A 20,067-nucleotide genomic window follows, 5' to 3' on the forward strand; every position below is an offset into this window, starting at 1 on the left:
GTCTCTGAGCCTCAGTTCCCCATCTGTAAAATGGGGGTATTCTTCCTGCCTTGTTTGTTTTGGGTGGGATTTTCAGAAGCTCCTGAATTAGAAGCACAAGCCCCATTGGAAGTCAGTGGGATTTATGCTCCTGCCTCTGACGTGCTTTTGAAAATCCCACCCTTAGAATGTAAACTGTTCAGGGGAGGGCTGGTCTCCCACTAAGGGTATGTCCAACACCTAGCAATGTGGGACCTAGCTCTTGGTTGCAGATGCTAGGAACTCATAACAGAGGTAGGTAGGTAGGTAGGTAGGTGTGTGTGTGGGGTGTGTGTGGCTTCAGAATTCTCCAGTATACTACTTCTACAGGGAAGATGGAAAGCAAGTGGGATAATTTTGTGAAGGGGGATAGGCTGCTGCTTCTTCAGAAACTTCTGAAGGAAACATACATTTGGGAGAAGAGCAAGACAGGCCTCCACTAAGTGTTTGAAGTCAGTCAGTCACACACACACACACACACACACACACACACACACACACACTATGGAAATCACTTGACACAAATCCTTTCTGTATGTTTATTTAAACCAGACAATGTTTGAGAACACAGGATACATTCATACATAGAAAGTGTTTTTACAAAGAACACAGCATCCAAGTCACATTTTTGTATACAGTATATAGGACATTTGTAAAACAAAAATCAGGACTTTGGGGCCCTCTAGGTATCATCCAGTCCCATTCCCTAGACTTGCCCGTTTCCAATTCACAATTAAAATATGGAAAAACATGTTGGGACAGAGGATTTTTTTTTTTATTAAAGTAATTTTTTTTACTGGCCATCAAGTAAAAACATTCAGCATGAAACGTTAGACAGCATGTCCATCATTCCCCATATATCACAGCCCAATAACATGCACTTGTTAAAGAGCTTGTTCTGAGGGAGGTTTTGATAACACTTAAAAAAAAATAGGATTATGGTGAGAAAAGCAACTTCCAAGATGCACTCACCTGTTCCCAGTCTCTTGCAGTTCAAGCCTGTTTTGTTTAGACAAACGTCAAGTTTTTGCCTGTCAACCCTATCCAATTTGTACATTGAGTAAGATTTGAGAACGCTAGGGAGAACACGGCTTGATTTTTAGAATTGGGTGAAACACTCAACGAATATTAATCCCAATGTCCTGTTTACAGTCTCTTTTCTGACCGTCCCTGCTCCCCCTCCCCCCACATTGGAGAGTTTTAAGTTGAATCGTATCCATTCACACCTCGTAAAACGGGTCAGAAATCTGCAAGAAAAGCTAAGCAGTTACTCAGCCCTGGAAAGCAGAGGTTTCTAAAAACTGATGAATGAGCACTACAGAATGTTTGGAGTCAACTCCTCTCTCTGCTCCTGAAAAAGTCTCGGACCAGCAACACAGCCTGTTGCTCACCCTGAGAGGAGAACCAGAACACAATGGTCATCTTTGGTTTGGGACGCATCTAGATCAGAAATGTTACTAATGCAGCATGCATTAGAATGTATTTATTTATTTGTTTAAAAGGAGGAAGGAATATTTGGGTTCTATCCTTTGGAATCTTAAAGAGAACTCACAATGAAAGATCAAGCAGCAAGCTTCTAGGGGTAGGAACTGTGTCATCTGACACCTGGTGCAGCACCTACCACAACGGGACCCTGATCTCAATTGGGGCCTATAGGTGCTACCATAATAAGCGCAGAATAGCAGCAAGAGGCTGTTTCCATTCTACTCCTCCCCTTTTAGCTCATGTATATTGTATGACATGAACAGCAGCCTGGTTCTGAACCAGAGCGTTTTCAAGGAGGAGCATTCGGATTCTCCGCTGTGTATTTTAGGCCAATTAGGGCAGTGACAGCCACAGCAGAAAACCAATGGGTTGCTCAGGTTACAGTAAGCCACCATCTGACTAAACTTGTTTGCCAGTGTAAGCAGTGAGCAGGCACAAGAGAGTTGTCTTGACAAACGAAAGCAGCAAATACCTGACGAATGAACTACTTTTTTCAGTACTTCCATTAGGAAAAGGGTGAATGGCTGGAAATACTGGTTAATGGCAATAATACATATGGCATTTAAGTATTAGGGGACAACGGCCAAGACACTCCCCACAGAGCAAGTGTTCAACTTTCCTTTCCCCGACCCACAAATCTCTCCAATCCTGGCTCAGTTCGATGTACATCTGGGCTTCTGCAATATGGAACCAGGTGTAGACAGAGCTTTTGCAGAGTTACAGGGCATGGTAGGTAGACATGCAACCTATTGAACTGGCCTTAAGACAGAGAGGCAGACACCTCTGGAGGAGTTATATGGGTGGAGGTTGAAGGACAATGAATCCCAGGTCAGGGTGAAGCTACCTGTAGCAAAGACAGCCCTACTGAAAGCTTCATGCATATGCCAGTTTGCCATTCAATCATCAACATTTTTACCTCATTTTTTTCAATGACCTGAATGTGTTTTAGAAAGCAGGAGGGGTCCAGTATGTAAATACAAATATCAAGACTCACAGGGTGAGAGTTGCGGTTCATTGGGAACTAGATGTCACTCCAGCTATTCCATCTCAAGTCCTCTCTACTTTGCAAATGACGCTTTTGAAAGATGATGCACTTGGCACAAGACATCACCAGCAGCCCCTCAATCCCATTATACCACCTCTGGAAAGTCTTTGCTAATTCTGTTCAGCATCAGGCAGATGCTCCTAGTCATGATGCTGCCTGGTCCAAAGAGTAACAGGTTGTACAAGTTCTCCCCCAGATCGTACAAACCTGGCTTCCGCAGGACTACGAACAGAGTTCCCCATCTCCCAGGCAGCTGGATAGTTAGTTATGTTTCCCGATAAACATCCATTTTCCTCACATGTTGGGTATTAACACGAGCGACCACGGGAGAGTCACAGTGCGTTATATGGGACACAATCCTGGCTTCCATGCCTCCTTCATTGTACAGCAGTAGCACATAGTATCCCCTGGGAAGTGAACATCAGAGCATGGCACAGAAGACCCACTATGTGCTTAGCGTTTGTTTAGCCCAGGCAAGTCTTGTACCCCTCAAAGACAGTCCTTTGCTTTATCGACAAGGTCTTTCGTCGTTTGATGCCTCTTATGAGGGCTATATGGATTCCCAGAAATATTAGCATCTTCATTTTTTTTAAAATAGATAAAGCATTTAAAAAAAACACAACAGGTCTTTTTCATCCAAATGGGGTGGAATTGTTTTTGTTGTGTTGTTATTTAAAACACATCAGTCTGTAAAAACACTTCGTATGGCCATCAACATCCATTCATGATACAAAGGAGTAAAAAATATATATATATATATATATATATGGAACATGGTTTTACTTATATACAGTTACACTTGCAAGGCAAATCACTCCTCCAGTGGCTGGGCCTTTCTACCTCCAGATGCTCTGCCTTGTTGATACGACTGCAAGACATACAAAAATAAACTAAGTGACCCCATCTTGGTGGGTTAGTGTTTTTCATAAGAAAAGGAAAAAAGGATGATGTATGCTGCAACCATGCATTTGCAATATAAAAGGATATCCTTCAATCTAAAGGGAGTGGAGATGAACCTACAGACACCATGATGATTCTCTCTAGTGAAATGAGCAGATACAATATTCCAGGTCTGGTGTTTATACTCTTAAAATGCTACAAGGGAGAATTACAGGCGGATCTTTGCTGTACTATGTGGAGAAATGCTCATGTTATGCAGCATCCATCTGTAAGTACTCAAGACAGCATATGCTGCTCTGTGTTCGGATATTGACCCAATGTTATGGTCACCGTCTCTTAGGATATTAAAAAGGACAAATGTTTAGCAGAGAGGGGAAAGGGCCAAAGAAAAGATCAGCACAATTCACTGGCTTTTGCTAAAGAGAACAGGCACCAAGAAGGATGCAGGTTAAATTAGCATAATTAACTGGACAGTTCCCAAGCTGGTTCTGGGGGAGGGGCAGAGATGCCAAGGCCTGGTATAGAAAAGCACTGTTATGAAGAAGATCTATGCAAAGTCATTCTTCCCCACTCACTCCAGTGCCATAGGCTGGGTGGGAAGGGTTTGGCATTCCCTGTGCAGCTCTTTGAAGGTGCTCCAGTGTTTCCTGGAATTAACCAGGAAAGGCTAGATGCCAAGTTCCAAAGGGGGTTGCTGGGAAGAGCATGAAGCTCTCCCCCCTCCTCAAAGGCACACATTTCTGCCTCCCAATAACTAGCTGGGCAATGCCTCGCCCCCCACCCCTCCGCCACTCCAGCATGAACGAGGAAGAAACACAATCCAGTGAAAGTTCAGGCAACAGACACATCCCTATAGGGTTTGATCCAAAGCCCACTGAGGTCAATAGAAAGCCTCCCGTTGACTTAGATGGGCTTCGGTCCAGGACCTAAATCCTCTCCTTTGCAGGCCCCCATTCCCCTCCACCAGGACCAGCAAGAGCAGCAGAAGGATGAAAAATCACAATCAGTTGTGAAGAAAGGAGAGCGACTCGGAAGCGACCGCTTGGTCTGCAAAGGAAGGTGCTTTATTTGCAATGGATGGCACGGGGTGGCGGTACACCTACCCCCTTGGCTAAGTGCCCTGAAAAGGTCTTAGATGGATGGGTGGAGTTTGTAGCAGTCCTTGCGCCTGGGAGAGGGGACTGCGCATTACGGGGAGATGGGGGCAGCTGTGGCTCTTTCCCTGTTGGTCTGGGTAGGATGCTGCAGTCTCAGCCGCCGGCCCCCCGCATCCTTCAAGATAAAGGATTTAATGTCTCTGATAAAAATCCCCATTTGGCTCCTTCCCCCTCCAGGGTAAGACCCCATCTCCCCACCCCCTCCCCATTTAATTCCCTAACCACCAATTTATTTACAGTTTTTAAAAGCTCGTTGTGAAAATCAGAACTAAAGTGTTAAAATGGCACCAAGGCTCTACAGTAAAATATAGTCTGCGTATCCCCTGTGGAAGGATTGGGTCTCTCTGCATTTCTCAGGGGGATCTGAATGGCAACTAATGGACGGGGTGGGTCAAATGTGTCGTCACACTACAGTGCGGTCTGCCACATCTAAACAAACAGCCGAATGCGTGGCTGCATCCGGGGAAGGAGCAGGGCACAACCAGAAAGGCTTCTTCCCCTTCCTCTAACAAGTCAAACCATTGACCCGGGGCAAAATAAGTAGTTGACATCCTCAGCAGCCTCCCACTGCAAGGGTGTTGGTATTTCTAACCAACGCAAGGAGGTCTGCATGCCAGAGGTGCGATAATGATTGCACATGGGAATTCCCATCTTGCTCCACAGCTTTCTAGCTTCTGATCCATCTCACTGACCCCCCCGTTTGTATGTGTAGGAGGGCAGAGAACGTGCTTGCTGGTGCAGCAAACACGCAGACGGGCACCCAGCATCTTGGCTAGGAGCAAGTAGGTGTCGCGGTTGAGTTTTGAAGTGTGGAGTCTCTGACAGGCCTAAAGGTTTGGGGTCCTTTGGCTCTTTTGCATATGGCTGCCAAGGTTTGTTCATGCTAAACTGGTGGAGGCTGCGGGGATGGGGGAAAGTGCAGGCACACTCTCTGGGGGGACACCAGGCCAACTGACCCGGCACAGCAATAACTTGATTCTCTGCAGAGAATCATAAAAAACCAAGAGAGACTCTCCGGGTGGGAGCTGTAACTGCTCTACATTGGGCTCTCCCACGGTGCCATTTCGCTAACACCAACAGGACATCTCCTGCAACTACCAGCATCGGGGCAGGGGATTCGAGAGTCCTTTTGGCAGCGCAATGCATCATGGGAGTCGGGGCGCAGGCAAATGCGTTCTGCGTGTGCAGAGCAACGCCTGTCCCTTGCTGGTGAGGAAGCTCCTAGTACTCAGCACGCAGCATCCCAACCCAATGAGTTTTTAACAGGCTTGAACTAGCAGAGATGACTCTTTAAACTGAACAGCAAAGACACTGGCTTTGGGAGCGAAGTCAACTGCAGAGCTTGCTCTGGCAGCGAGCTTCTCCCTAGTGGTGGGACACAGAGAAGGGGATGGTGCCAGGTCTAAGTGTCACGGTCACATTGGCACCTATTCATAGCGCAGACATCACACAGCAGGATGCTTTTAATGCATTATTGCACTACACGGCACCATGGCCCACAGCCCATCATTTTAAGTAATACAGCTGCCAGACCCCATCCCATCCCTCATGCTCTGGTTGCCACTTGCTAACTATTATTTAAGGGCCCTAACGCACAAGGATTTACGGTAGGCACTGCAGGACAGCCAAGCCTTTGCTGTTTTAGAGCAGCTATTCGTTTTGCAATCAAATACCAGAGAAAGGAGGAGCGAGCAGGAGAGAAACACCGAGCGGTCTGAGAGTTGGGTCACAGCCTCCTCTGCGCAGGCGATAGCTGCCACCGTTGCAAGGAGACTAGACCTTTCGCAGGGCTGCTTGGCAAGATTGGGCATTAGGAGCACAACAGGGCTTAGGCCAGTTCAAACATACACACCCTCGGGGTTCAGGCTGGACACCAGTGGGTTCTGAAGGTTCCGTGGATGGCCGAGGAACTGCTTGGCGCTTGGTCGAGGAGGAGAGTCTGTGCTGGGATGGAGAAGGCCTAGGGAGGAGAAACAAGTTCACGGTTCAGTGTCAAGCTGGATTTGCTTTGCTAGCACCCTTGGAACGGGTCGGTCCAGAGCTCCCCAGCAGGGACGTTCATGCAAAACATGTCTGGGGGCTGCGCCTGGACTCTTCCCAGTAATAAAGGGGGATCAGAAGGGGCTTCCCCTCTTCTAGACTACTGTGGAGAAAAGCCTACCCTGACTCCAGTCTTGGGGGTCCTCTTTCTAAATCACTCATACGTTTCATGTGGCTCAGAGAAGCCTTTAAGGCTACACTAAAGCAGCTTCTCTATAGTCCAGCAAGTAGTAGTGCTACTGGAAGAAGTGGCGAAACCTTTGTTCCATGTCCCTCCTCCACAGTCATCAATTCAGATCCCTGTGAATAATCCCCGTCTCAAACACTTCTCTGTAGCCTTCCTCACCCCAAGTGTTCTTTATAGCGCTGTGCCCGCTGCACAGGTTAACGTCCTTCATACCATGGGAGCTCTCTGCTTTGTGCTGCAGTCAAGGCAGGTTTTCCAGTCTAGATCTGAATCATCAGTACACACAAATCTCATGTACGCCAGCATCCACAGTGACAGCGGCGAGCGAACACCTCCTCGGCTATGATTTGGCAAGTTATAGTGGAAGTTGCACGAATATCATACATGTCTTTACTCACAATGGACAGACATTCTACCAGCTCTTCCTGAACTGAATAACATATAATCCCAAGGGGACTGTGTTTCTCCCTTTGTTACAAACCACGTGTAATACTTTGAAAACTAGCTAGCATTAACGCTTCCTTCCCCATCAGCAAAAGAGCTTTTTACACCGTCGCACTCATGTCTCTGCACTCAGCCTCGGAATCAAGAGCTCTTCTGATGTTATCCTCCCGTGTAAAGAGGCTGAACTGCCTTTAGGGATGAACGCAGCCACAACTCAGCCAAGATCACTGAAGGAAAGGATTCCCCTCCCCACTTCCAAAGTTGCATGTGGCTGTGTGAAGAACCCATCTTTGCCTTGCAGTCCCAGCTCAACCAGAACAGAGTCACGTTCGGTCTCTGTGCATTAGAAGACACCAGTCTGGTCTCTGGAATCGCAGGATGTTGAAAACATACAGGGCCAGACTCTCACCTGGTGCAACAGGCACAACTCTACCACCATCAGTGGAGCGCTACGGATTGACACCAGGGGAGAATCGGGCCCACAGTACGTAAAGAGCCGTAACTGAACGGAAGCAGATTCCCAGCTAATCGTCACTGCTCTGTGTTTCTTTCCCCCTCCTGCCACGGTATTTGGAATTATGGGTAGGTTCAGTTTCTCAGCCACCTGCTTCTCCACCACACACGTACATTTAATGATGTCACACACAGCCGTCCAGAGGCTGGTAAGCAGAATGGCCAATTCAGACATTTGGGTTCCTGACCCAGAGCAAAGCTGCCAATGGCAACAGAGCAGTGTGAGGCCAGGGCCTCTCCCCACTTCAGCTCTTTCTTGCCTCCTGGCTGGGCAGAAACAGCCTCTGCAGTACCACAGCGAGGAGAGGGCTCAAGCGTACCGCACACCTCTCCAGGGCTGGCCACTTCTGCCCAAAGGGGGTGGGAAGCCCTGGGACAATCACCTCAAGAGATAGGAACACCCTCCTCCCCAGGCCCATGGGAAGGTGGAACAGTCTCCTCTAGTCTCTGCTGCTAGAAGCCAGGAATTGGGTCTCTCTCACTCACCCTACCCACCACACACACAATGGTGGGTGTAGTGCGGGAGGCCCAGCCGCGGTCCTATCATCCTCATTTGCTGACAACTCCCACCGAGGCACTACTGACAACATTTTCAATGCCAGTACTTACAGCCAGGCTCCTACAGCCATACTTAGGCCCCTAAGTAGAAGCAACCTGTCTTTCAGGGGGCAGTATAACCTCAGCTCCCACCAAAGCCACTTCTGTTTTAATGCACCATGGTTGGAAAGCCTTGGCCTATGGACTGTCCCACAATTGCTCCCTCTAGGAAAGGAGTAGAAGGGGCAGGTACACTACTAGGAAGTCAACCCCCCAAATCCAGCGTCTAACACCGCCCAAGGTAGTGAGTTACAGCAGCACAGATCTGTCAGATCAGACCAGACCTCTGGTCCTCTAGCCCTGATATCCTGCCGCTAGCAGAGCCTTATGCCCTCTGCTCTAAAGGAAGATGAAAAACCCCCACAATGCACTTAGCCATCGTGAGGACAATCTGTTCCCAGCCCACATGGCGGATGGGCTGACACTGAAGCAGGAGCCCTGGTGACCCTAATCTCAATGCGTGTAACTACAGAAGTATTTTGGTCGAGTCCATCCAGCTTCGATATTTGAACTACGTCCAAACGGTGAAGGAACCAGACAGGAGGCAGTGGCGGGTAACAGAAGGTGAAAGCTATAGATACCTTGACAAGGAAATCTCAGGGAGATGACAAGAGTTAGAATGGAATTAGGAGGTTTTAAAAGCAGCATTTCAGCCCAGCATAGTGGCAGGTCTTAAAGCAAGCGCCCCGCTCATTAAATAAACGAGTCTCCAAACTGCGTTCTGACCTCCGTTTCTCTGGCAGGCTGGCAGTTCGTGGTTAGTTTGATCCAGCTGGGGTTCATCCTCAGGTCTGGACTGCAAAACAGTCACTGTGGCTCCCGTCTGCTGAATAAACTGCTGCAAATTACATTGCCTCAGCTCCTTATTTAACTCCTCCAGCTCTTGATTCTGGGCCTGCAAAATACAGGGTGAACAGGATAAGCTCCACAGCTGTGCCTCATCTGCCGAGCAGAAAGGGTATCAATACAATGGGACCTCCAGAGACGAAGCTGCCAGCAAGGCTCCTGGTCCCCCTCCCCTTGCTCACCCTTCATCCTACCACCTCCTCCGAGTCCCTAAATCAAGAGACAGCAGGGCCACCAAGAGGGCAAATAACATCACTCCTCTCTTGTGCACAGACGTGGTGACCACTCGGCACTTCACACCCCCTCTTTTGGGCTGCACTAGCATGATGCTTCCAAAGCCAACAACAGAGCCTGCCATCCTCCACCTATGAGGTCAGACCTGACTATGACACACAGAACCAGCATGGCCCGAGGTGATTAAGCCCCTTGTAGGCCAGTTCTCGGAAGGCCGCATTGCTGACTTTGCCGGCTGTTTGTTTTTAAATGTAAATGAAAACTCAGACAGGGCACCCAGGCCAGAGAAAACCAGCGAGTGCTATAGGGACCAACACACCAACCTGACACTTCTCCTATGGGGGCTCTTATCCAGCCGTGAGAAAAGAGAGTCTATTGAGTCACCTGATCAGACTCACTGGAATGGGCCTTCTGCTACTTCCTCTACCTGGCAGGGCTTCTAAATTCCAGCAGCGTCCTTCCCACAAACTCATTTTAGCCTCTTGCCACAATACCCCACGGCACTCAATCTCAACTAGGCACCCAGTCACACTCGCCCTCCTTTCTCTCGCATAGGGCAGAACCAGATAAAGACAGAGCTTGTTTCCCAGCCAGCCAAGGATAGGCAGGCAGGGTTCTTGCTCAAGGCTTCCTTGCAGGGTTCTGGTGAAGCCTGTCTGCAAAGAGATACAAACGCACGCTTTGCAATTCATTGGGTGCCGCATATTTGGAGCTCTGACTACACCCACTTCCACTTCCGCCTCCTCCTTCCAACTCATCTTTGCAAAACCAAGGAAGTCTAGCAAGGCAGATGTCCTGGAGAGACCTCAAGTTTGGCTACACCATAGTATCCAGATTACACCTAGGTACTATTCCAGAGAAGACAACGGAGCAAAGCTGGACCAACAGAGACTGGATTTCAACCTCAGGGCAGAAGGGGCCACAGGAAACCAAGCTGGGTCCTGTCTACATTAGGGTTTGAAGAGCTTTGCTTACAAACCATGCTATGCACTACCAGAGCATAGTCTATAGCACTATCCTCATTAATACGTAGCTCTTGTATAGCACTTTTCCTCAGTCGATCTCAAAGCACTTTACAAAGGAGGTCGGTATCCTTGTGGCTCTAGCTAGCAGTCTGTGCACCAAGAACAGGGAAACCACACTACAGGATCTTCAGCACGGACTTGCAGCTGGCACAGTGTCAACTGTAATGCGAACAAGGTTCCAAGAGGCATCGGAATGGAATACAGGTCATCTCGGGACAAGACTGGCGCATTCAAGCCTATTGACTCCATCTGCAGCCTGGGATTAGTATTTCCCTCTGTCCCTGCACCACGGCTGGTGAACAGACTGACAGCCTGAATCAGTCACTCCGCTTTCACGCAGCCTGGTGGGAGAACAGAGTCGCAAGGAAGTAGTCTCAGGGTTTTCTCTGAGATGAGGCAGCGCAGGGGGAAGGGGAAGGAGAATCTAACAGGATCCTCTCTCCAGTTACCCCACCTGCTGCTGGGCCCACGTTAGAGAAACACCGGACTGCAAAACTGCTTTAGTCATGGACGGTCAGTCACACATAATCACAATACTTTGTGACAATAATAATGTTGTTCCAAGTCAGTATTTAATCAGCGGGAATGCCAAGACAACATTCCCGCAGGAGGAGATGGACTGAGGCTATGTCTACACTAGGAGCACTTTACTGGTATCCCGCACTGGCAAAGTGCTCCGAAATGTGGATGCAGCTATACCAGCAAAGCCGCACTTTGCACTGGGATAATCAAACCAATCATAAAGTAGGAATTTTAAGAACGGTCAGTTCTCCATATGTCCACAGGAGGGCACCAGTGTCTACTAAACAGAAAAGGAAGAAAAACTAAAGCCATGTGCTTAGTGCTTCTATTTAAGCAAACTATAAGCACAAATACAAAACAGGGTTTGCAGCTACCAGCTCGGAGCCACCCACGAACACACAAGATGCTCCGATGGCTGCAAACGTAAGCGTCCCTAGCGAGGGGCAACTAATGCTGCTCTGTCCTGGGGGAGGCTGGGGAAGGAGAAGTGTTTACGTTAAATCAGGCAGGGGTTAGGTGAACACAAGAGAGTGGGAGATGGGGGGAACGTCACCTGTAACAGGCATCACACTAGAGCCTCCCTGCTTTCCTAGGGGGTTCAGGAGGGATGAGAGCCTTTTTACACCAACAGGAACAAAACTTCCTGGTAGGGTTTTTCCAAAGACATCACCCCCCCATCTCACCAATTTACTCAGACCCCAGAATCCACCCAGCCCAGCGACCTTGTGCCACCAGCAAGCCAGAGGGGCTGCTGACTTGTTCCAAGCCAAGCATACGCCCAGCTCCCATGCTGCTCTCCTAGCCCAGCATCAGCATTCACACCCTGCTCCCTCCCTCCCTGTCGCATGGAATGGCTGCTGTCCTGCTCCCGGCTTTGGGCCAGAAGGAGTTTGTTAGGGCACTGCATTTCCAATGAGAAATGCGAGCTGGTTGCCATCCAGATCTCCCACTGGAGGTAACATGGCCCAGACCACAGGAGTCCGGACTGAGACTCAGGGTACGTCTATACTTACTTCCTGGTCCGGATGTAAGCGATCGATCTTCTGGGATCGATTTATCGCGTCTTGTCTAGACGCGATAAATCAATCCTGGAAGTGCTTGCCGTCGACGCCGGTACTCCAGCTCTGTGAGAGGAGTATGCGGCATCGACGGGGGAGCCTACCTGCCGCATCTGGACCCGCGGTAAGTTCGGACTAAGGTACTTCGAATTTAGCTACGTTATTAACATAGCTGAGTTTGCGTACCTTAGTCCGAAGTGGGGGGTTAGTGTGGACCAGGCCTCAGGAGGGCTGGGCTCTGCCACTGACCTTGGGTAAGTCACTTCCCCTCTCTGCGCCTGGTTCCTGTTCCACCCTGTGTCTTTTCCACTGAGACGGTCATCTTAGAAGTGGGGATTGTCTCTCTCTCTCTGTGCACAGCACCTAGTCCCCACTCTGAGCTGTGGCCTCCAGGGGTGTCTACACTGTGGTAAGACTCCCAGGGCTGGCCCGTGTCAGCTGCCTTGGGCTTGCGGGGCTATAAAATTGCAGTGTAACTTTTGGCCTCAGGCTGGAGTCCACCCATCTACCCTTCAGCCAGGCGCATGCGTTTTATTGCAGCTAGACATAGCTGAAGTGGTACCGTCCTACAGCTAACAACAACTTCCATCTCACTGGCAAACGTGTGGCGAGTGGCTGGGCAGGGGCGTGGGAAGTTCCAGATGGAGCCTCCTCTGGTTAGTGTGCACCCCCAGCACCTTATGCCACAAGCAGAGCTCAAGAGCAGCACCAGTCAGAGGAAAGGTCCTGGGGAGGCTGGATGCCAGCAGCACCTGCTACCTTGGCTTATTCCTTCATAAAGCCAGAAGAGCAGAAGCCTTTACACCACTGGGTGGATGTGAGGAGAGGCCAGGAGCATTGCTGTTAGTGAGGCAGCGCATTCGACTTCTGTCTCTTTTCACAGGCAACAAAGACAAAACAGCGCAAGAGCTGGTCTACACGGGGGATCTCCTCTCATCAGCAATTTAAATAGCATGAGGAAGCCAGATCAAGAGTTCGTCTACACTACAGCACCATGGCCGTGCTGCTGTAGCACCGGACTGCAGATGCCTCGTACATCAGTGGAAGTGGTTTTCCCGTCAATGTAGGTAATTCAGGTGGTAGCTAGGTCAATGGAAGAATCCTTCCGTCAACCTCGCTGCATCTACGATGAGGGTTGAGGTCGACCTAAACATCACGTGCCGTGCAACCGTTTTCACAGCCTGGAGCAACAAAGCTAGGTCACCCTCACTTTTAGGTGTAGACCAGGCCCTTCGTGCTAAGCGGCTCCCTACGGTTGTGAAAAACTGTCCGCAAACACTAGGCCCAGGTGCACCCCCACGACAGCTGCCCGGGTAGCTTTCAGTCAGTCCCACTGGTTTTCCAGACACATGAGGGGAACGTTGCAAATTCTTGTACCTGCTATTTTAAAAGATGCTGGTGGGCAAGGCAATTCTCTGATCTCGGCTTTTCTGGATTTTCTCCCTCCCACCCAATAGTCCTTTAAGAAGATTACACAATGAGCTAATTAACCTGCAGCTCTAGCTCACTGTAGCAACTGTTGTCAATATGTGACTCAGGTATAGTGAGTTTTCCTCTCTACTTATGCTCCTCACTTGGGGTGGGGGCAGGGAGAGCAGGCTGAAGAGAAGGAAAAAGGGCCCCTTGCTTTGCCCTGAGCTTCTTAAAATCTTCCTGGGTTTAAAGTTTTTAAGAGGAATGATGTTTCCCTCCCGTCTTCCCTGTTGCATTGCTACAGCTGTTGAAAAGGCTGCAGCACCCCAGGATGTGCTGCATAAGTGCTCCCTGGAGGCATGTCCCGGATACCACAGTGTGGGAGAGAACAAGTGTGTCCCTCAAGCACCAAGACGTGTGGTTGGAATGCACCATAGAGTATTCCCTGCGCAGATCCCACTACCAGCCTGAGCAGGCACCATGAAGCCAATGCTGCTCCAAAGAGCCACACCCGATGAGCGCTCTCCAGCGTGGACATGTCCATGAGCGTTCCAGGCACATCAGGAGGAGCTGTGTTTCCTGAGAGTCAGTCCCTCTCCCCAAACCCTGCACCATATGGTTTGCTAAGCACTGTCTATCCCAGGCGCTAACTCCTCGGGGCTGGAGCCCACAGGACGCTGAGCAGCAAAGCAGGGACCCACAGGAGTGGTACCATTGAACTCAATGGGATTATTCGGGCACGTAAGGGTTTTGATGGATCAGGGCGAGCGTGCTCAGTGCCTTGCAGGATCAAGCCCCAGTCCGTTAATTCTCCCAGCCATACTGCACTTCCCGTGGCTTTCTATCCACCCAAGTAGTATTGAACCCTAACTGTTGGGGTTGTAACACCCAGACCACCCCCACTATCCACCGATGGCAACCTGTCAAGAGCTGCAAAGAGCTCTCTACTGATCTGAGCGGTCAGGAGGGTTCTGGGGTTTCAGACCCGGTTCAGCAGCTGATCCCTGGGCAGCTCCCTTAACAGTCTTGTGTAGGCCCCGCTCGGGAGGAAGGCCAGAGCATGAGCTGAACACAGTTGCATTCCACTGCTGACCCCCAGGAGCACGCGTTACTGAGACTGTACCTGCAAATTCCTTTCGGCTTCTTCCAAGGCCTTCCCCACGCTCGCCAGGCTGCTCTCCAGCTGGGCGCTCTGCTTGGCCTTGGCTTCCAGATCCCTTTTCATTTTGGCAGCCATGTCCTCCAGATCTGCAGGAGCCTCTTTCGCCCGCCTGTCCCTCTCTGTGATCTCTAACTGGATCTCCTTCTCCAGGACCTCCGTCTTGGTGGTCAGCTCGTGGATTTTCTGAGTGTACTCCTCCATGGTGGCCCGCAGGCTCCTCACCTTCTCCTGCCGCTCCCTCTCGCACTCCTTCTCCAGGTGGAGCTCGCTCTGCCAGAACTCCTCTTCACCCAGCTCCATCTCATTCCGCCTGATCAGGTGCTCCAGATAAAGGATCTCGTCTTCCTGGCTAGAGCCCCTGTCCTGCTCCCAGTGCCTGAGGTCCGTTTCCAGGGAATCCCCGTGCACCTCCAAGGAGTGCAGCTGCTCCTGCTGGTGCAGCACAGTCTTAAACAGCTCCTCCTTGGATGGATGGCTGCGACTGGTGCTGTCCTTTGAGTCTACACTGTCCCTCTTGTGCAGTCTCAGCTTGCTCTTGGCGAGCCGATCGCTGGAGCCCATAGGGCCCAAGTTAAAGGTCATAGACTTTTTAGGCTCCCGGGACCTGGGCACCTCTGTGCTGACCGGCCTGGGTTTGATGGGAAGGCTGGCCCGGACGAATGTCCTCTCGGGAGCCTGGGGGGCACTGTCAGAGGAAGGGCGCTCGGCCAGGCTGGGGCCCGTCCGCTGCAATATGAACTGCACGTCATTGGCATACTGTCCACACTTGGCCAGTGACTCCAGAGGGCATTCGTGCGGTAGAAGCTGCCTCTCCTTCTCCCGCAGCTTCTGGATGAGAATGTACCTTCCTGTCTGGCCTGAGAAAAGAACAGATGAGTCACTAGGAGCTCAAAGAGAAATGGGGAATATCACACTTGGCAACATTTCATCATGCTCAGCCGCTCCACTCCCCCCGCCTATGCTCGAGATCCCATCTGCATTAGAAACATGTAGAGCCTCTGGCAGCACGTCCGTCTCACAACCGTTACCTTAATGCAGCTCTTCCCCACCACACTCAACGAGGAGACGACTTACCTGTAACTGGAGGTTCTTCGAGATGTGCGGCCCCTCCCTGTATTCCACTGATGCATGTGCACCATCCTCAGTGGACTACAATAGGGACCATCACTTGAAGAACCAGAAACCTGGCAGGGGAGTGACTTCTGCTTCCAGCAAAGACCACCAATGTCAGTGGCTGCAGCCAGGCAGCATGTGTTCTTCCCAATGCTGTGTCAATGCACCTCCATCCACGCCTATGGCACCCCTGTCCTTTCTAGCCCTAGGTCACCTACCTGGCTTCACTTCAAGCAGGGGCATCAATCTCAACCCTCCCCCCTACCCCCAACTTTTCATAGGCCTATGTACTCCACCCACCCACCACCGACTTTGCAGACTATAATATAATCACATAACATTCTACATACTGACAACTTTGCCCCCCATTCCCCTGAAATGACACCCCCCCGATTCCAAGTCCTAGGCATTGAAGACTCCCCACTGAATAGCAGTGTTTTCTGCACTAGGAAAATTAAGTCCTGTAATTACCCATTACACACTGCTGGGGCTCTGGGGCTCACACCACCAGTTTGTCTGCTTTCAGGATTAGACAACACAGTGGTGACGCTTCCCAAGCCCTAGCTCTAATACTATCTCCACCACTGCAGCCGCCAGTGGAGAATTACAAGTCTTAAAAGTTCCTAGTGTAGATGAGCCTAAAAGGCCACATTCATTTTCATGTGTGACCTCAGGCAGGATTAGAACCCGGGTCTGCAGAGAGCCAGTCTAACATCTTATCTCACTGTACCACTGCAGCCTCCACCCGCTAGGCCTGCTGGATGGAAAGGATATTTGTCATTAAAAGATCATGAGCCAGCAGGTTTTCTGGGAGCAGAAACATCATAACTCAGCTTCAAACATTTTCTGATGCTTCTGAGACGGAGTCAGGAGATTTCTAGCCCACAAGGTTTTGGTCCTGATCATGTGGGTGCTTCTCTACTTGCACTTCCAATTAATGATGCCGCAGGTGGAGACCTGGGCTGCAGCATCAGCTTGGAGGCATATGTAATCGTGGAGGGCAGCAGCACATGTTGATGGAAACTTCAGCTGCAACTTCAGTGAATTTCCAAATCACTAGACAGGCTCGCCGCTCACCATTACCCGGGGGATATTTGAACAGTGCAATCAGCACTAACATGCACATCTCAAGTTCAGGTCAACTGCAAGCACAAGCTGGGTGACTCACATGGGGTGTCTCACGCTCCCATGCCACGGCCTGGCTTCTGCCTGCAGAAGAGCACATGGCCACTGACTATTGTTTGTCCCCGCTGAACATCAGGGGAGGCAGAACCTGGGGCTGTTCTGCGTTGCTCAGCGTGCTGCCGGGAGGAACACATCTGCCCAGCCCTTGCCTGCCTGCTGTGTGGCTCACTCTCCAGTACAGTGTTATGGAGCTCACAAGCCAGCAGGGCTTCTCCCCTCCCTCACTGCAGGCTGGCAAGGGAGGCAGGATGCTTGTGGTTAAGGTGCTGGCCTGGGACTCTGGAGATCCAAGTTCAGCTCCCCCACTGTGGGAGCTAGGGGGGAGGGATAGCTCAGTGGTTTGAGCATTGAGGGGGCCATTTAGGGATCTAGGGCAAAAATCTGTCAGGGACGGTACTTGGTCCTGCTGTGAAGGCAGGGGACTGGCCTCAATGAGTCATACCCAAGCTAGCTTTCATCTCAGTGAAACAGCGAAGCCACGGCAGCACGTGCTTCATTGTGGGCTAGTCCTGCAAGTAAATACCCAGGGCTCCAGGAGAACTTGTATAGCCCAGGCTGAAGTGGGCGCTGCCTGCAGCTTCACTGCTCCGGGGCCTGAGCAAGCGAGATTAAAACGACCTCAGGAACACAAGCTGCGGTCACAGCGCATGACTGCGATACAGACCTACCCTAAAGACCTTCAGAGCCAGAGGCAAACTCAGGCCAGGTCTACACCACCGCGGTAAATTGATCTAAGCTACCCTCCTTCAGTTACGTGAACACGTAGCTAGATCCACTTAGCACAGCATCTACACCACGCAGTGTCGACGGGAGACACTCTCCCATCGATTTAGCACATCTTCACCAGACCCGCTAAATTATCACTTGCAGCAGCGCCGAGTTAGCTCCGTAGTGAAGACGTGCCTTCAGAGTGCGTGTGTGTGTGGAACTGGGCCTTTTCACAAGCCAGCTGAGGCTGGGGTTTCTCAGGCAGGGCTCAGTATTTATGGACAGAGGATGACTGGAGAAAAGCTGACATTGGCCCATGTTCTCTACTAATGCAAAATGGGGCATCCACCGATGCCAGAAGAAGTCGGTGCCTATGCATCCTAGCATGAGCTGCTTACATCCCAAGTGAGGCAGTGCTGAAAGACACAGCTGTACCAATGCAATTAAACACACTTGTGATCCCACAGATGATCGTTTGCATCACGCTGTTTATGTGGCAAAGATCTAAGAGAATTTTGCTGTGCCTTCCCTGTGGCAAAGATAGCCTCATGCTGCCCTGAGGTCTCCTGCTTCCTCAACCGGAGATTACTGTGCAGATGTGGACATGACTTTAATTATGAAGAGATTGGTGGGTTCTGAGGCAGGGGGAGGAGGTGGAAGCAGGACTATTTTAGTGATCTTAAATTTTTAAAAGGTTGAAAGTTAAAACCTGTTATCAAAGAAGAACTGACCTGGGTCAAGCCTTTTGTGTTAGAAATGTAATAGAGTTCTAGAACTAATCCACCAGGAGACAGAGTTGGCTGCTGGTGACAACAGGGCACTGGAGTCAGGACTCCTGGGTTCTAGTCCCATCTCTGCCACTCACTGGGAGACTCCCTGGGGAAAGTTACTTCATCTGTATGTCTCAGTTTCATCCAGCTCCAAAGTGGATAATAATCCTTGACCACATCACAGGAAAGACTTGAGAATGTATAGAAGCACTTTCTCAGGTATTGCGATAAAAACTGATGTCGGTCATTAACCAAACTTCACCATAGTGATTCAATACATTACTTACCAATAGCCCGTGCCAATGCTATGACCACCTCCTGGCATGTGGTCTGATCTGAGACGCCACACACAACCCGCTGGATACCATCAACCCAGACCTTCAGCTCCATCACCAAAGTTGCAGAGGAATTAGACTCTCTGGACCATCGCAAGGTGGCTTCCCTGTAGGGATAGAAAACAAGTGCTTGATTTCATATGTGCTGTCTGATCTAATGTGCCAGCCCCTAAACACTTCACAACAATCAAATTAACAGGCATGCAAGATTCCCCTACAGAATGCCCATTTGTCAAAACGGCCAAGAGGCAATTTGTTAATGACAAGAATGGGAGTTAGCCAATGGAGCCATGTTTCGGGAGCCTAAGACCAGCTACCATTTGATGTAGCTGATTTCAAAGAGCTTTAGAAGAATATAAGACATTTTAAAGGCAGAGGGAACACACACCTTTAGTGCCAACATCTCTGTGCGATCATCCCACAGCAGCAAGCGGTATCCCACACTTTACTGGACCTAAAACCAGCTGCTTGAAGCCACTCTCAGCTCAGCTCTTTGCCCCTCGCCCTGTTCCCTGGCTTCTTGTAAAGACCACCAGAAATTAGTTTGTCTCAAAAGATGTCTCGAGTCCAGGATTGGGCCTAGGTCAAGAGGAATTTGTTCATCCCATTGTAAAGCCAGTAACATGGGCAGGTCTCAGGGAGCAGTTCCAGCATTCAACAGATATCACTAACTTGCACTTTTCACCTGACACTCACAGGTTAATCCTGGCTGGAATCGCTTGCTCATAGCTGGTTGTGGCTGCCAGCACTGCCACTGTCAAAGCAGGGGATACGCTACACTCAGGTTTTAAATTCTACTAGACACAAATCTTTCTCTTGCCAGTTTCACAGGCCACCATCCACCCTGAACAATAAATGGGGATAAACGTGCAAGTCACAATGACTCCATAATCCTCCACTCACAGACAGCTTCAGAAAGTACTTAATGTATCAGCTAACAGTTACCTTGCCTTCCCCCTGCCTCTTCTTTGAACCTCTATCTACATGGGGATTTTAACCATGGGAGAACTACATTTAAACTTCTGTGCCCTGTTTTAAAACAACTCATGACCACTCGGACACCACAGGAATGAGTAGGGCACAATGCCCACATGTTGCCAGCCAGTGTGACAGAGCTGGACTGAGATCAGAAACTGTGTTGAACAGTTCATAATTTGGCACTGACTAGGCTCCGGGTGTATACAGCAGCCATAAATAGTTTGCCAACATTCAAATGGGCAAGGCTTTGTTCACACCAATCCCACAGATTAAAGGAAGCTTGTGATCACAGAGTCATCCAATCAGAATGCGGAAACCATTTCATGAAACTT

The 20,067-nt window shown here is 50.0% G+C and overlaps 1 protein-coding gene across 10 annotated transcripts in view; it reads right to left on the minus strand.

The window, feature by feature from the left end:
- Window positions 1-543: 543 nt before the first annotated feature.
- The window catches only part of RASSF7 (Ras association domain family member 7), a 126,181-nt gene continuing 106,657 nt past the window's right edge, over window positions 544-20,067 (minus strand). For 6 of the 10 annotated variants that reach the window (XM_065591976.1, XM_065591974.1, XM_042862143.2 and 3 more), the window contains 5 exons: window positions 18,710-18,864; window positions 14,608-15,503; window positions 9,113-9,281; window positions 6,458-6,565; window positions 544-3,416 (listed from right to left, as the gene is read on the minus strand). In XM_065591976.1, the coding sequence (XP_065448048.1) occupies window positions 3,385-3,416; window positions 6,458-6,565; window positions 9,113-9,281; window positions 14,608-15,503; window positions 18,710-18,864 (1,360 nt within the window). In that variant the 3' untranslated portion in view covers window positions 544-3,384. The remainder of the gene's footprint in view (window positions 3,417-6,457; window positions 6,566-9,112; window positions 9,282-14,607; window positions 15,504-18,709; window positions 18,865-20,067) is intronic. The other 4 variants (XM_065591978.1, XM_065591977.1, XM_042862145.2 and 1 more) reach the window with 1 other exon arrangement.

The sequence above is a fragment of the Chrysemys picta genome, chromosome 4, assembly GCF_011386835.1.
Source record: "Chrysemys picta bellii isolate R12L10 chromosome 4, ASM1138683v2, whole genome shotgun sequence".
Lineage (NCBI taxonomy): Eukaryota > Metazoa > Chordata > Testudines > Emydidae > Chrysemys > Chrysemys picta.